Raw genomic sequence first — 16,334 nt, forward strand, 5'->3', positions numbered from 1 at the left:
CACAACCGTTCTCGGCAACCTGTTACAATGTTCAATCATTCTTAAAGTAGAAAAGCCTTTTTCTTATGCTTAAATGGAATTTCCTGTATTTCAGTCTGTGCCCATCGCGTGCCTCTACGCGTGGATTGGGATTAGTCTTCAGTTTGCACTATAGACATGTTACCTCAATTGTTCTCTATGTATTGCATTATTTTCCTTTTTTTTTAATCATTTCTGAAAACGACAAATTACAATTGTGGCTCTTGCACAGAATACATAAACTTTTCTATTCCTCTGTTTTACCAGAAATCTCATTAACATCATGTTCTGGGAGTTTCAGTCATATATTTGTGGGTGGGATCTTCCTGCTACAAACAAGTGAGGAAGCTGATGACGCTTTGAACAGCAAAGTTGCTGTTTGTCAGACATGTACCTAAGGTGCATTTTCTCAGAGAGATTATCTTTGTGACTTCCTTGTGAGTTGTGATGATAGCATAGAGTTTATTTGCACAAATTGAACCACTGACTGAAATACCATGAATGTTACTGCATGCGCAAAACTGGAAAAACATTTTGCAGGAGGATAGGCAAAGAGCTTGCACTCCATTTCAGTTGTAAAATTTTGTACTCTTTATAGTGATTCTCTTGTTTCAAAGATAGTACCTCTGGCCTTTTCTGTGCTAGTTTCTTTTAAGCAGATGTGAAACTCTTAACCAATGCTATTATCAGAAAACAGTATACTTTTTGGATGAGAGCACGTGAATGTTAGACCAGTGGTTCATTTTGGCATAAAAGCAATTGAGGAAAAGGTAGTAACCTCCAGTAGTCAAATTAAACAGCAGGCAGGATTTGACAAGCCTGGATTGCGCTGTTGGAACCTTCCCGAAATTAATTCCAGAATGTCTCCTACTTTACTCCGGGTAGTTGGTGTCATATTGCAAATACACTATGAACACTGAAAGTAGTTTGTTCTGGGAATGATGGTTTGTGCTCAATATGTGTTTCTTTGGGGTGAAATTCAAAAATTCTTCTCCTCAACTTTGATGTCTTTCTAAACCACCGATTTTGTCCAACAGTTGTTTTGCATTTTTAAAAAGGCAGTTTGGAAAGATGGTGTTGTTTCAAAATGTTTTCCATTGACTTCAGGATACTGGGCCAGCTGATCCCTTCAGTGGGTTGTTCCTCCCAAGGTCTTTTAATATAGATTATTGAAACTAATTTGTATGTGTATTTTGGGAATACATAACACAGCTATTTGTGGTTTTAGTTCCTTCATGAAGAACTGTATTAAGCTCTCTCCAGACAATTTCTATGAACAGAACATTTCTCTAAGACGGCAGCCAAAGTTATATGTGATCCAAACATCAGTTATCAGCATATAGTAGTAAACATGTAATAGCTAGTGCAGCATGCTAGCTACCCAGGAAAGATAAATAAGAAGATATCTGCAGATGTGTACTGATAAGTAGTGGCTCTGGTGTCAAAATTTATGCTAATAATGTTAATTTACTGCACCTGGTGAGCCAGCTGGTCAGGAATCAGGATGGCCTTGAGTAATTCACTTGTCACATGAAGTTAAAACATTTGTTGGATTTTCTTTTATGACCATTTTGTCTATTTATTTCATTAGGTTTTTATGCTTTGTCATTGACAGACTATGAAAATCATACAAGTAACAGTATTCCCCTCCTACCTTCTCCTTGCCTCAAAGTCTTCACAGCAAACCCACCTTAGTTGACTTCAGCTCCATCATTCATTCCATTTAACTTCTCTAAACTGTGCAGAGACTGAGTCTTAGGACTTTTCTTTCTCTGTCTGCCTCCATGCATCTGGTGCTTATCAATATTTTCTTTCTTGATAGTTTGAATGTGATTAAAGTACTACAGCTGTCAATTCTCTTGCCGGAATGTTTCTCTAAGGCATGTTCCAAAGATCACTTGAACATGTTACTTTTTATTATTATTTGTTAGTATAACTCCAGTTTCTCTAAATGGAACGGGATTATTCCATCCATTCCCCCCACTCAAATCTAAAACCACTTTTAAAAGCTCTTCCAGACTGATGTTATATGCTTTGAAAGACAGTTGTATTTACAGAGGAAATTTCTTCCTTGGGAAGAGTATTCTTTCGCTTTCCATCCTCAATTTCAGTAATGTGTAATCAGTATTGCTGAATATTGATATTCAGTAAATCCTCATGAATAAATCCTGAGCTGTAACACTGAGAAGGAGAGTTCCAGGAGAGGTATTTCGAATACAAATATATATGTTAAATGGTTTTGGTTTTTTTTGGCTGCACAAGTGCACTTCTATTACTATCTGAAAAAAATCTTAAATACTTGTTAGTTGCTTCTGGCTAGGAGTGATTCCAATCCTTGTAGTTCTTATTCTGTTTCCTTTACTAATTACAGTAATTTGTATGGTCTTATCTAAAACTGGATTTAAATTCCCTGACTTCCTGGGTCAAGTCTTCCTATTTATACTGTAAAGAAGGGTAGCATGTATCTGGGAAGACTAATAGTAATTTATATGATCCTGAAAAATAGTAATTTATATGATCCTGAAAACTGGCCCATTTGTAGTTTGTAAAATCCACGTGAACATTTAACTGAAAAGAAATTGAAATATCCTTGAGTTCTCTTATGTTCTATAGTGGTTTGTTAGGTCTCAGCTTCTGACCTTTGAACTGTTTCTGTTTTCACTAAGGTGCAAGTGGCTTACATCTCACTAAACATGAAAACTTTCATGGTGGCTTAGATGCAATATCAGTTGGAGATGGGTTGTTCACTATCCTGACAACGCTTAGTAAAAAAGCAACAACAGTGCAAGTGATGCTTCAGCCAATTCTTACCTACATGGCCTGTGGGTACATGGGAAGACAGGTAAGTTCCCTTAGGTCTGCTGTGCTTCAAGGGAATTATAGGTTAGTTGATACTGTAATCTATAATAAGCTCAGAAAACTGAATTAGTGCTGTGTAAAGGAAATATTAACATTTTTCCAACCTCACTTCACTTTGCTGCTGAAGTTAGGAAGCCTCCCTCCGTTGCCCATGGTAGGGGGAGTGAGTGAGTTTCTGTAAGGACATTTTGACATTCCTGTAAATATTCCTGGCTAAAGGCTTGAAGATGGATTGAATGTTTTATTATGTTCTGGTGGGAAACACATTTATTGTGTTCATATTAGTGGGTATTTAAAATGCTCAATATTCTTATTTCCCTTCAGCTGCTTACCCTTGGTAGTTTGATCTTTTCCTTACAACAAAGACTTCTACATAGGAGTGAACCATATGGAGCATGATGTTGCCATTTTGTGATAGAGAGGTCAACTGTGGTGGCATTTCCTCTCTGGGTTTTTTGCCTACTAAAAGGGGTGACTAGTGTGTATTTCTGTCATATTAATTTTGCATGAAACTGTGTATTTCTTAACTTTTTCTTCTAGGGTTCTCTCGCCACTTGTCAGTTATCTGAGCCACTGCTGTGGTTCATTTTACGAGTGTTGGATACAAGTGAGGCTCTGAAGGCTTTCCATGATATGGGTAAGAATGTCTTTTCTTTAGCTGCATCAAGTAAAAGGTTTATTGTAGATTTTTTTTGGCAGTTAAAGAAGGAATACAGATATGTGTCTGGAGGAGCAAATTTACTAAGTAGGCCTTTGCTTGCTTAGAATCTGTTGCATGCTTCTGAACAGTGTTGGTTTCCCCCCCGCCCACATTATACACAGGTGGTGTTCAGCTTATTTGTAACAACATGGTAACGAGCACAAGAGCTATTGTTAACACAGCAAGAAGTATGGTTTCGACTATTATGAAATTTCTTGATTCTGGTCCCACCAAAGCAACAGACAGCAGTTTGAAAGCTAGAGTGCTAGCTTCTGAGCCTGATAATGCAGAAGGAATTCACAATTTTGCGCCTTTGGGTAAGTAATACTTCGTTCTCTTACATTAATATCCACTGGTCATTTGAATCTTTATCAAGTTCTTAACAAAAAATATTGTGATAGTGTCAAATGTTGCAGTACTATTAAATCTTCTAAAGAGAGGGGTTGCTGGTGTTTCAAGAAGATGTTGGGGGAAGAGGTTAGCCCCTCCTCCACAGGTAATAAGACCTTGTGTGGATAGGGGAAAGAAGGAAAGGGAGTGATCTGTATCTGATGTAGTCACGTATCAAGGTGGGCCCCTTCCTCCTCCCCTAGGTCAGGGGATAGTCAGTTCCATCCCACCATCTGCCGTAGACGCACCAAGACTTCACTGACTTCACTTAAGGCACATCAGATTTGATGGAGCTGTTACAGAAGCATAGCAAAGTTGGATGACACAGAATGAGCCCGAGCTACATCAAACAGAGCAGCAGAAGCTGGAGCATAGGGCTTATATTGCTGATGCTGCTCTCACACCTGCACCTAATTGCTCCGATGTTGCCTGCATGAATGTTTGTTAGAATTGCAGTGCTGTTTTTGTGTCAATACAATGGCTGCCACTTAACTAAAATGCATGTGTTGTAAGATATTAGAGTACATCTACATCTAATAAAGCTCCTTTTCACTACTAGTGCCTTAATGTTTTCTGTTGCTGTCCACTAGCCTAGAGTAGCCCATGAATGTATTCATACAGTGTGTCTCACTGTCAAGAGGGGAGAAAGAAAGGATTACTTTTAAAATTTCTCGAAAAATTGTCGGACAAGAGAGAAATCTATTCAGTCCTGTCATTCAAATTTAAGAGTGTCAAGAATAATGAAATTTAAAAAAATAAAGGGAGGTTTGTTTGGCAGAATAGGGGTCTGTTAGAAATCTTCTACCTTGCTCTTCACTAATTCCTAAAAGCTAAATTTAAGAATCCTGCAAATGTTGGAACTTGATTACTTTTAAGTAGTAAAATCCTAAGCATATATGGTGGTGGGTTCTTACATGCCCTATCTCCCAACTTGCAAAGTGCTGCAGTTCTTGATGTTCTGCTATGAGTGCATTTATCTTAACATTTTACTGTCAGTCAGGAGTGTGCTTTTGAAGTTAACCTTTTGGTTGTCCTCGCTTACTACACTCTGATTCTCATCATGTAGTGTTCTCTGAGAGACGAACTCGATTCATTTGGGATTAAAGTCTATCAAAATAAGTCCAGGAATTCAACTCCAGCTGCTACTAGGCATTCAGTCATAGGGTGAGGCTAGAGCTACTTTAAAGTAAAACACCCCAAGTACCTGTAGTTTGAATATACTACTTGCTAAAGACGACGTAGACTAGATCTTTCTACGTCATTCTTAACTCACGCTAAGATTAGAAAAATAAGCATCTGCTGTGGCCAGGTTTTTTTGCTTCTGGTGTCTTTTTTTAAAAAAGGTTTTCATGTGAAACAAAAGAAAAAGGTTTGCAGATTTTTGTTATAAAGTTGTTTATGTTATCATTGTAATATTTAAACCTTCAAAGCCTTCATTATGTTAACTATGAATTAACTGAGTTCAAGTTGTAAGGATACTGTTCAACCTGCAGTTTGGTTTGTTTGGTTTTGGTTTGTTTGTTTGTTGGTTGGTTTGTTTTTTGTAATGAACTCTTGATAGAAAGTTAAGGCTTTTGGTAGCAAGTATCCCCTAGCAAATTTTCAAGCATGTGCATATGCATGTGGATATGTAAACTGTCCATTGTAAAACAGTCTAAGAGTAAAAGAAAAATATCTCAGCAATTGTTATTATTACACTGGGATGTTATCAATAAACCAAAACAGGTGAGATGGGGGGGGGGGTGTTTTCCACTTCAAGTTATAAATTAATCTGGGTTTTATTAACAAACATTAATAATTGATGTTAATGGTGCTGGTTTTGAAGGTTCCATCACCTCAAGCAGTCCCACTGCCCAGCCTGCTGAAGTGCTGTTACAGGCTACTCCTCCCCACAGACGAGCTCGGTCTGCCGCGTGGTCATACATATTTTTACCCGAGGAAGCTTGGTGCGACCTCACGATTCACCTTCCCGCGGCCGTGCTGCTCAAGGAGATCCACATCCAGCCTCACCTGGCCTCTCTGGCGAGTAAGTAGATTCACTGACGTGGATGCCGGTTTGAAAATTTGAAGGGTAGGATTTAGAAATTATACAAAGAGTATAATCAGAGGAACTAAAGCTGCAGGTTGTTTGAAGAATACCTGTAAAATAAGTTGAAAAGCTTGCTAATTCTGCTTTCCTTGAGAATGGAAGTCCCTGCCTCTGCTTGATTTCTTCTAGCTCATACATGTTTTGTGGCGTTAGCTTTAAATGTGCCAAAAAACTTATCAAACTTCTCAAAACTTTCCCTAGTGAGAATGTGATATTGGTCAGGGGTCTTCAGGCAAAATAGTTTTGTGTAGTGGTTGGAATAAAGCATGAGATTTTCAGCTCTTATTGTCATAGCCCTGCTAGGGAACATGTGGCATTTACACTGAGAGGACTTTTCTTCATCTTAAGTCTTTGAAATAAACTGTATACACCATGTATCAAAATGCTTATGCATTTTAACATATACCATCGCACAGGTCAAATACTCCAGCTGCAGTTCTGTAGTAGTGTTTGCCTAAGATCATTTCAATCATCTTGTTCTTTATCTTTAACAGGGATACATGTTTAACACTTAAAATTCAAACCAGTACAGATTTTTAAATAGTATTAAACCTTCTTATCTTACTCTGTAGCTTGCCCTTCATCAGTATCTGTTGAAATAAGCGCAGATGGTGTCAATATGTTACCTTTGTCAACTCCTGTTATCACAAGTGGTCTCACGTATATAAAAATCCAGCTGGTAAAAGCTGAAGTTGCCTCAGCTGTCTGCCTCCGTCTCCATCGTCCTCGGGATGCCAGTACACTAGGCCTCTCTCAGATCAAACTGTTAGGCCTCACGGCCTTCGGAAACACCTCGTCTGCAACTGTCAATAATCCGTTCCTTCCCTCTGAGGATCAGGTCTCTAAAACAAGGTAAGCTTCTAGTATCAATGGCCAAAGGCATGTTTGTGCCAGTTCATGCTTTTGTCTTTTTTAATGATGCTTTCTGCTCTGAGTCAGATCTTTCTGTAGCAAAGTGTATTCATGAGTACCTTTTTTTGTAGTTGAATTTTAACATTTGCAAAATCTGTTTCAAATATCTTAGAAAACTTGCCTTTTTTTTTTTTTTAACAGAAGGCAAATATAAGCAGTACTTCTCACTTTTTTTGGTAGCATGCTTAATCTGCATATGTAAAAGGATGTGTTTCATTTCTGCAATGGTGAACGAATACAAAGGATAGGAAAGCATTCAGAGTTGCATTCTGTGTTTTTAATGGGTAGGCTGTCAAAAAAACTGAAGTAGGGACATATTTCTTATCCCTGCTGAAGTCAAGGGAGTTACATAAGTATTGGAGCAGGAATAGAAATAGAACAATAGGATGTTTTGTGGAAGTCGTATCTAATATTGCTGTTTGCAAACATTTGCGAAATAGGAACCGAATGTTGTTGTGATTCTGGCACATCAGCAAGATTTCTTTTCAAAAGCTTTCATTTGGTTAGGTGGCATCTTGAGTTTCGTGCTCATTTTAAAAATAAAAATAAATAAACCCTTAAGGATCTTAAAAAAAGTAAGTGTTAAAGATTTCCAACTTTGAATTTAATTTAATGGGTGAATTTTTGAGGTTTCCTGGTTCTGAAATTTAGCTTACTAAATTGTAAAAATTCGTTACTTTGAAATATTTCATCTTTGAACCTTAATCTTTATAAATTTGAAAAAAAAGCATGGGAAAGTTTTAAAAACCTTTCTTCTTTTGCTGGGAAAAATTTTGAGAGATTTGAGAAATTTACAGAACACAAATACTGTCCAGTGTATATTAGATAAAAGCTGTATAACTGAAATTGGTCTTTGATCTTCAATAGCAGTGAAGCAAATTTTCCTAGCCAAATTATACTATTGCTTTATTTGTACTTCAGAAAAGGTTATCTTAAAGTCACACAAAAATAGTCAGAATCTAAAGAAAGAAGGTGAGTGTACATTCTTCATGTCTTGAAATGTTTTATTGTGGCTTTCAGCTTAGTTTTGTAATTATCTCAATAAAGTAATCATAGTAATATGATAGATCTATTCAATACATTTGGATATAATTTTGTTTTAGACATAACAGGAAACTTGCTCTTTTCTAAAATGATAAATATTTAGGAGTAAATCATTCCTAAAATAAAAGTGTAAACTTCATTTAAGGTCTGTATGCAAGTTTGCCTTTTTTTTGAACTGTGAGAGATAAGGTTAGCTGTGAAAATAAGTTAACCTGTTAGTTTAGAACTTGTCAGTGACATGATGCCATTTATTTCACATGCAACTAAGATTGCCTTCTTGTTCATAATGCTTGTTTAAACATCATTGTAGTATATTTTTTATAAATGAAGTCTAGTTAATGTATTTCCAAATTGATTCAATTACTATAGGTTTACTTTTCAAGATTTATTATTCAAAGGAATACTGAATGATATTGTTAAAGAATAAGAGACACATGGGGGAAATGCAGTGGCTAACACATTTTTAATTTCTGCACTTTTTCTGTTTGCTTTTTAAGTCAGGTTCACTAAGGTTCATTGTAATTTATGGTAGATTTGTATGACCTTAAAAGTTTGTAAAGTCAGGGAAGCTGTGCAGGTGTATAATTTTAATGCCAACCACTATTGCAGAATCTTGACCATAAATATGAATAAATCCAATGGTGCCTCAGTAAGACAGTATGCTGTTTCATGTTTCACATTTATGTTTTGGCCAGCTTCTTTTAATGTAAAAAAAACCCAAACAACAACACACCCTCCCGCCTGCCTTCCCCCTACGTAAACACCTTCCCCTCTACCTTCCCCCCAATAGGTTGGCCCTATTGGAAGAAATATGTATGTGAATCGAGATATCTTGAGAAACTTTAGTAATAAAACTTACAGGCTCTTAACTCCTCCTACCCACAAACCCCGCCTTTCTTACAACGTTAAACCAGTGATTACAACAGCATTCCCTTGTGGTCTTAAGTTCAGTCATTTTAATTTGCTTTTCTCAGATGATGTCTGATCATGTCACAGCAGTTTTCTGCAGTACTTGTCCTAGAGTCTAATATAGGTAGTTATGTTATAGATGAAAAATAAAATCATAAGAAAATTATACATTAGCTCATTTTCATGTTTTCCTTTTCAGTATTGGATGGTTAAGATTATTGCACCACTGCCTCACTCACATAAGTGATTTAGAAGGAATGATGGCTAGTGCTGCAGCACCCACTGCTAATCTGTTGCAGACATGTGCTGCTTTACTAATGTCACCTTACTGTGGCATGCATTCTCCAAACATTGAGGCTGTGCTTGTAAAAATTGGGCTTCAGTCCACCAGAATAGGCCTAAAATTGATTGACATTCTTCTAAGAAACTGCTCAGCATCAGGGAGCGATCCTGCAGGTGAGTGCAATGTTTTTCTTTTCAGTTGTTGCTTAAAAACATTGCTTGTATAAATGTACAAATGTAGTATATTTGCATGTTACTTTCTGATTCTGAATTTGGGTTGCCAGAACTTGCCATTGTGCTTTGTTATCCTTCTAAGTATCACAATCTTCCCATGTGAGTAGTTCTACAACAGTAAAGCAGTGCAACCAGGGTTGTTTTGATTTTTGTGTGGAATAGATAGCTAGGTGAATGTTTTGAAGACACGAGAGTGGGACATGCAATATATTGTAAGCATACCTTACTATAGATACTATGTCTAGATGTTTCAAAATAAAGAATAGTGTTAAGGAAAACAAATGCAGCAATATTTGGGCTATAATAGTCTGTAGGACAGTATAAATTCTGAATAGCACCAAGCATTGAAAATATTTGCAGGTGGACGTACATAAGACACTTGAACAACTAATCTATGTCCCACAGTGGAATTTTGCAGTAGCTCTTCTGTCAATACACTGGGGTTTTTGTATTTATGATTCCATACTACTTTGCTTTGCTTCTTTTGTGGCTTTTAAATGAAAGAAAACTGAATTCATATATTTACTGTTTTGAAGTTGCTGATGCTAACAGAAAACACTCTTTTCAAAATGGCTTCCATGACTTATTTTCCCATGAGTTAATGTTTCAGTGTAGCCTACTGTCTTTTGCTGGAATGCTGTTAGATAAGACAGTAGTTTTCTACAGGGCAGGAGATGAACACAGGAGAAGATGAACAGGAAATAATCTGAGGAAATTCTTGGCCTTAGTCCCATTGATAGAAATAGGAATTAAATAAGCTTCCATTTTGAAATAAATGTTTGCTTCTGTGAAGCATGAGGTTTGACAGCTCTATTGGAATTAGTCATGTCTTTTCGGAATATGTTGAAGAAAATCCTGCTAGTTAAACCTTTAAGTTCTGTATCTGATGAATGTTGCAATGAATTTTCCTTTTATAGTAAGACTGAACATTGCATTGAACATACAAAATGCATAGTTTTGAGATAGTTGTGTGTAGAAGAATTGCATCCTTATGTTAATGGCAAAACTCAATTCAATGTTAATATTGCAATTCTGTAATAATTTCATTAGTACTTCTAAAAAATACATATGTAAGTACTTCTATTATTTCCCCTCCCCCTTTTTTTTTTAATGCGGCAAGATCTGAATAGCCCTTTACTGTTTGGAAGATTAAATGGTCTCTCTTCTGACTCCACAATAGACATTCTTTATCAACTTGGAACAACTCAAGACCCTGGAACAAAAGATAGGTAACGTTATTTGGATTCTCATGTGGATGTGTATACAAAAATAATCTGCTAAATAGTGGCTTGATGTTAGTGCACAAAACCAGCCTTTTAAAAATCCGATTGTTATGAGATAGCCTGAAAGTGCAGAAATCTAAAGAAGCTTTCCAGCTTCCCCTCCTTGCTCCTTGCATCCTTTGCAGAGAATGCTATCCCTCTTTTTATTGCTTTTATGAATGTGATAAAACTTCTAGTGTTCAACTGACTTTTCTCTCAAATACTCAGAACTCAGATACCTGCTACATTTTCTTTCTGTGTAGAAAGAAAGCTTACATTTGGCTTTCCGAGATGATAAGTGTTTTTAATTAATTTTTCCTCTGTTAGTGATTTCAGTCTTGAGAAAACAAGAGTTTGAGCTCACTCTTGAACTTTGCTTCAAAGGAAGAGATAAATGTGTAATTCAGATTACTAAAAGACAGCAGGCTAATTTGTGTTTGAGTGTTTCTTTGACCCTTTATAATGTACTACATCATCTTGCCTTCCAGAATTCAAGCATTGCTGAAATGGGTCAGCGATTCTGCAAGAGTTGCAGCTATGAAAAAAAGTGGCCGGGTCAGCTACATTTGTCCAAATAGCTCGACAAGAGAGTATGGTCTTTTGATGCCATCTCCTTCCCATTTGCATTGCGTAGCAGCAATTTTGTGGCATAGTTATGAATTGCTTGTTGACTATGATTTACCAGCGTTGCTGGACAGAGAGCTCTTTGAGTAAGTAAAGCAAAGTTTTGCACCACATACTTTTTGTAACTGAATTATTTTGTTCACTGAAATGATATGACTTGAAGTGCACTCATTGTGAAATAGTAGTGAAAATTGCCATCCCTGAAGCCAATTGATAGAGTGAATACTTAAAGATATCTAAACAGGTAGATTTGTAGTTCTAAACACAAAAGTGTACTTCACATATTCCAAGTATAATTGTATTTAAAAACAAAAATCCAAAACAAAACAGCAAATCTATGTATATACTTGCACATATGTGAAAGGTAAACTGTTGCATGTTTTTGTTGATGGGTTTTTTAATGGATAACTCTGGGCTGTTCTTGTTGAAATTGAGGGTTTACAGTAATTTTCACAGTACCTATAAATCATGATCTTCATTAGTATCCTGTTATATAAGCATAATTTTATTACTCATGGTATCCAATATCTATAACTGACAGCTAAGAGGTAGAGGTCGGGGGAATTGTGTTTTGGAGACGCCACTTTTGTTCCGGCCATAGTCTGATTTGAAAGAAACAAAGCATAAAATCTTAAGTGTATCTTGAACTATGAATTCTCTGGATGTTGCTTGATTCTAAAGAAAAGTTCACCCTAAACACCAAATGTATACTTTTAGTGACTCCAGATTAAAAATATATGAGCTAACATGCCTAATTTGTGTTGTTTAACCATCTCTTCTGTTTAAACAAAACAAAAAAGAGAAGCCACATAGCTTTGTTTCATGTGTATTATAGAAATATAGCTATTAAATTCCTGTGTCTAGTAAAGCATCTTTCATTTGTACCACTGAATAAAATTCTAATTAATGAAAGGAACTTCAATAGCACATCATTTTTTTGTTGCCCTTAGGAAAAGTTCATATTTTTCTGCTACCATACTCTCTTCTTTATGCACAGTCAAACATTCAAACACTGGGAAATGTACAAGTTACAGTTATTGGTACAAGCATGGAGAGCTCTTCTATATGTGCAACATGATGGTCTTTAGATATATGACTACAAGCTAGACCTTCTCCAAAGATACTTCAGTGATACTGTCATATAAATAATTGTTAATTAAAATGAGCTTGTTCATTTGGGGAATCAATTTAAGGATTTTAAATTGCAGATCAATTAGTCCTTTCAAGAATACATTTTAACAGAAATACATTTTCAGGATGGATTTTAACAATTTTAACATTTGAAAAGGAAGAACTCTAATAAAAATAGATTTCCTAAAATGGATAGCCCATTTACATTTATACTAATATAAAAGTGGTTTCACAACTGAATCCCTGTTTTTTGGAGGAGAGTATGTTGTTTTCATCACAGGATGAAGTGAAGGAATACTAATAAAAGTATTGTACCTAGTTTGAGTATGCATGTTGCAATATAGCCCTGTTCCTCTACGTCCTGCCAAATAAAACTATAATTCATATCAGCCAGCATCTGGAGCAAATTATAAAATACGTTTTTAATAAATATAGAAGGGTTGTTGTCAGACTTATAAGGGTAAATAATTCTTCTAATAAAAATAACTTCTCATGTGTATTCTTCATCCTCTTTGGTATTTTAACTTTTGAAATATTCTCGCTGATTCTAGCTGTAACTCCTAATTTCTCCTTCATGTGATATTTCACTTTTCTCTTTGATATATTTTCCCATCATCCCCATTTTCCATTTCAATATTTCTGCTTTGGCCAATGGATACTAATTTATTTCTAAGTTATTTTTTAATATCTAGTTGGAAAAGAATCTTATTTTTCATAGAGCATGAACTTACCAAAAAAATTTTGGCGGAAGGTTTGTATGAATATATAGTTGGAGAAGGGTTTAAATGTACCTTTATTATATGTGGACTTCGGGAAATTATGACTGTCTTTCCAAAATTATGCGTCATTTGGTCACTAAGATGACTTTTTTATGTTTTATCTTGGAGAGGGCTTTTAATAAGCTATTCACTAGACTGGTGATAAAGCTAACTTTTGGTTAGACCCGTGTTCTGTTCTAGACTCTTAGAGTCCCTTAGACTAAACATAGAATAACACTTCCATCCAGAAGAGGGAAGAACAATCCTTGTCTTCAAATGGGAATCTGGTATATGATGATACATCCAAACTTATTTTAAAACCTAACATTGAAGTGGCACGAAGTGTGCGTTTACCTGTGTGTGTAAAGGTTAAGATAATGTCACTTAGGTGTGGTGTCATGGTACTGTGAATGTAGTTCAGAAAACTGTGGGGGTTTTTTTTAAATACTGCACCTACTCTGAAAAATTCTCTATGAAGAAATGATGATTTCACTATTTTACAAATACCACTTCTGAAATTTTAGCTGAATAATAGGAGCTAAATTAGCTTTTGCATTCATGTGCCTTGGATTAGCATTCAAGCACATAGTATTTGGATGGAAGTGAGTTTAAAAGTAGGTGGGATTTTAGTATCTCTAAGGAATAATTCTGTTGCTAACTCGTGTCCTAAGTTCAGGTTGAGTAAGGATAGCGAGAGTGACATCATTCAACCAACAAGATTGTTACTGCTTTCATTTTTTTGCAACATCTTTAGGTAGAACTCTAATAAAACAAATTTTAAAAAATTTTGGAAACATGTTAAAATACTTTCAATTCTTACAAAGGATTAAGAAAGCTTTATGTAAATGAGTGTGTGAGTCTGCGTGTGTGATCCTGGTAGCTGCAGCTTGGAGACTTAAAAGCACAAAGAGGTTGCAGTTGGCTCAAAAATGCATAAATCATGTGACAACTGTCAAAAGACTGAAATCCTGCCTTTCGTGTGCAGCATGTCAGAAAAGTGGCCTTATTTCTATTTTAAATACAGCATGATGAAAGAAATTTAAGCTTAGAGTTGAGGAATGCCTTTTGGGTAATGAATGTCCTGCTGATGCTGTGATCCAAATGAGGCTTTCAAGCTCAGCTCAGTGTGTTTTACAACACCTTCTACAATAGTTGATCATAAATGTAGAAAGGTGTTTTATGAACTAATGAAGAAAAGGGACTATGAGTGGCAAACTATGTGTTGACATGATTTTCTGTTTTCTACAGGTCACTTTTTAACTGGTCCATGTCTCTTCCCTGCAACATGGTTTTGAAGAAAGCTGTTGATAGTTTGCTTTGCTCAATGTGCCACATCCACCCAAATTATTTTTCCTTACTCATGGGATGGATGGGTATCACTCCTCCTCCAATGCAGTGTCAACACAGACTGTCCATGACTGATGACAGCAAAAAGCAGGACCTTAGTTCATCTTTAACAGATGACTCTAAAAACGCACAAGCCCCTCTTGCACTAACAGAGTCTCACCTGGCTACTCTTGCTGCCTCATCTCAGTCTCCTGAAGCTATCAAACAATTATTGGACTCAGGTTTGCCTTCACTGCTTGTAAGAAGTCTTGCTAGTTTTTGCTTTAACCATACTTCTAGCTCTGACTGCACTGCACAATCAATGGATATCACCCAGGACAGGCTCAGGCGGCATCATGTTCCACAGCACTTTAATAAAATGCCTATCACGGCAGACCTGGTTGCTCCTGTTCTCAGGTTTTTGACAGACGTTGGAAACAGCCACATGATGAAGGATTGGTTGGGTGGCTCTGAAGTCAATCCATTGTGGACAGCACTTTTATTTCTGTTGTGCCATTCTGGTGCTACTTCTGGAGGACACAATGTGACAGCACAACAGACCAGTGCAAGATCTAGCTTGCTTTCTTCAACTGTAACAACAGGGTTGACCACTCAGCAGCGGACAGCAATTGAAAATGCAACAGTTGCTTTCTTCTTACAGTGCATTTCTTGCCATCCTAATAACCAGAGACTTATGGCACAGGTGAGAGAGAAAAAAAAAAATGAAGTTTTCATTTCTTTATTAATAACTACAGCCAACTTTTAAAACTTTTTACTTTATGTTTTTAGCTTTCTTTAAAATAACATTCTTTTTAAGCTGTCATTGACTGGAAAAGTTTTGTATTAAAATTGTTAGCTTGTTGGTCTGACTTTGAAAAGTATAAAAATGTTTTGGCATGGCCATCCAGTCCTATGTATAGATTTGTATTTCTCTTGGTTTAGAGGAATAAACTTTAGACCAAAATCCAATATACTATATTTAGTTGGATAGGTGAAAACTCTTCTGAAATCTAACTTGGAAATTAAGCTTCATACACATCTTTTATATTTGTAACTTAAGGAGATCTCCTGGTAAATTTCCTTGCGCAACCGTATATCCTGCGCAGTCTGTGACCAGGGGAATACGGGCTGTTACAGAATATGGCTTCGCATTTGGCATTCTAATGCAAATTCAGCTATTTTCCTCACATTTGTTAACCTTGCAGACCTAGTTGAATAAAAGTATAACTAAAAAAAGATTTTTCAACATTAAGAATGACAACGCCCTGTGAACAGGTAGACTTCAGTAAAAAAATCAGTACAGTTCTCTGTTAATGGCTGGTAGTAATACTGCATTATGCAGTGGCTAATTTTTGCTTTAGGAATTTGAAAGCTATTTTTCTAAATACTTTATCTTCAGTTTTTTATCTTTTTGAGTAGTCTACATGTTTACAATTACTGTGATGCTGTAGTCACTATTTTGAACTTTTTTATTAAAAATCCTTATTTACTGCTGCTATTTTCTTTCTAGTGGTGCTCATTTCTGATCTGGTTGGAATGATAACTGGAAGGTATATCTTAAGCACTGCCTATTATGGCTGTGTGGGGCTATATTTTAGAGACCTAAATACAGAAATATTTTAAATCTGATGTCATTTTGCATTCCCAGGTTCTCTGTGAATTGTTCCAGTCCTCTCCTCAGCGCGGGAACCTCCCAACCTCTGGAAATATTTCAGGATTTATTAGGAGGCTTTTTTTGCAGCTGATGCTAGAAGATGAGAAAGTGACTTTGTTTCTTCAATCCCCATGTCCAGTAA

The 16,334-nt window shown here is 36.2% G+C and overlaps 1 protein-coding gene across 18 annotated transcripts in view; it reads left to right on the plus strand.

The window, feature by feature from the left end:
* The window catches only part of BIRC6 (baculoviral IAP repeat containing 6), a 190,146-nt gene that overhangs the window by 93,286 nt on the left and 80,526 nt on the right, over window positions 1–16,334 (plus strand). For 17 of the 18 annotated variants that reach the window (XR_012673106.1, XR_012673107.1, XM_075146664.1 and 14 more), the window contains 10 exons: window positions 2,685–2,860; window positions 3,418–3,514; window positions 3,700–3,894; window positions 5,793–5,993; window positions 6,629–6,908; window positions 9,121–9,377; window positions 10,558–10,666; window positions 11,188–11,409; window positions 14,461–15,241; window positions 16,187–16,330. Coding sequence is in view for 16 of the 18 variants with exons in the window: in XM_075146664.1 (XP_075002765.1) it covers window positions 2,685–2,860; window positions 3,418–3,514; window positions 3,700–3,894; window positions 5,793–5,993; window positions 6,629–6,908; window positions 9,121–9,377; window positions 10,558–10,666; window positions 11,188–11,409; window positions 14,461–15,241; window positions 16,187–16,330 (2,462 nt within the window). In the remaining 2 variants the exon portion in view is untranslated. The remainder of the gene's footprint in view (window positions 1–2,684; window positions 2,861–3,417; window positions 3,515–3,699; window positions 3,895–5,792; window positions 5,994–6,628; window positions 6,909–9,120; window positions 9,378–10,557; window positions 10,667–11,187; window positions 11,410–14,460; window positions 15,242–16,186; window positions 16,331–16,334) is intronic. The other variant, XM_075146668.1, reaches the window with a different exon arrangement.

The sequence above is a fragment of the Calonectris borealis genome, chromosome 3 (genome assembly GCF_964195595.1).
Source record: "Calonectris borealis chromosome 3, bCalBor7.hap1.2, whole genome shotgun sequence".
NCBI lineage: Eukaryota > Metazoa > Chordata > Aves > Procellariiformes > Procellariidae > Calonectris > Calonectris borealis.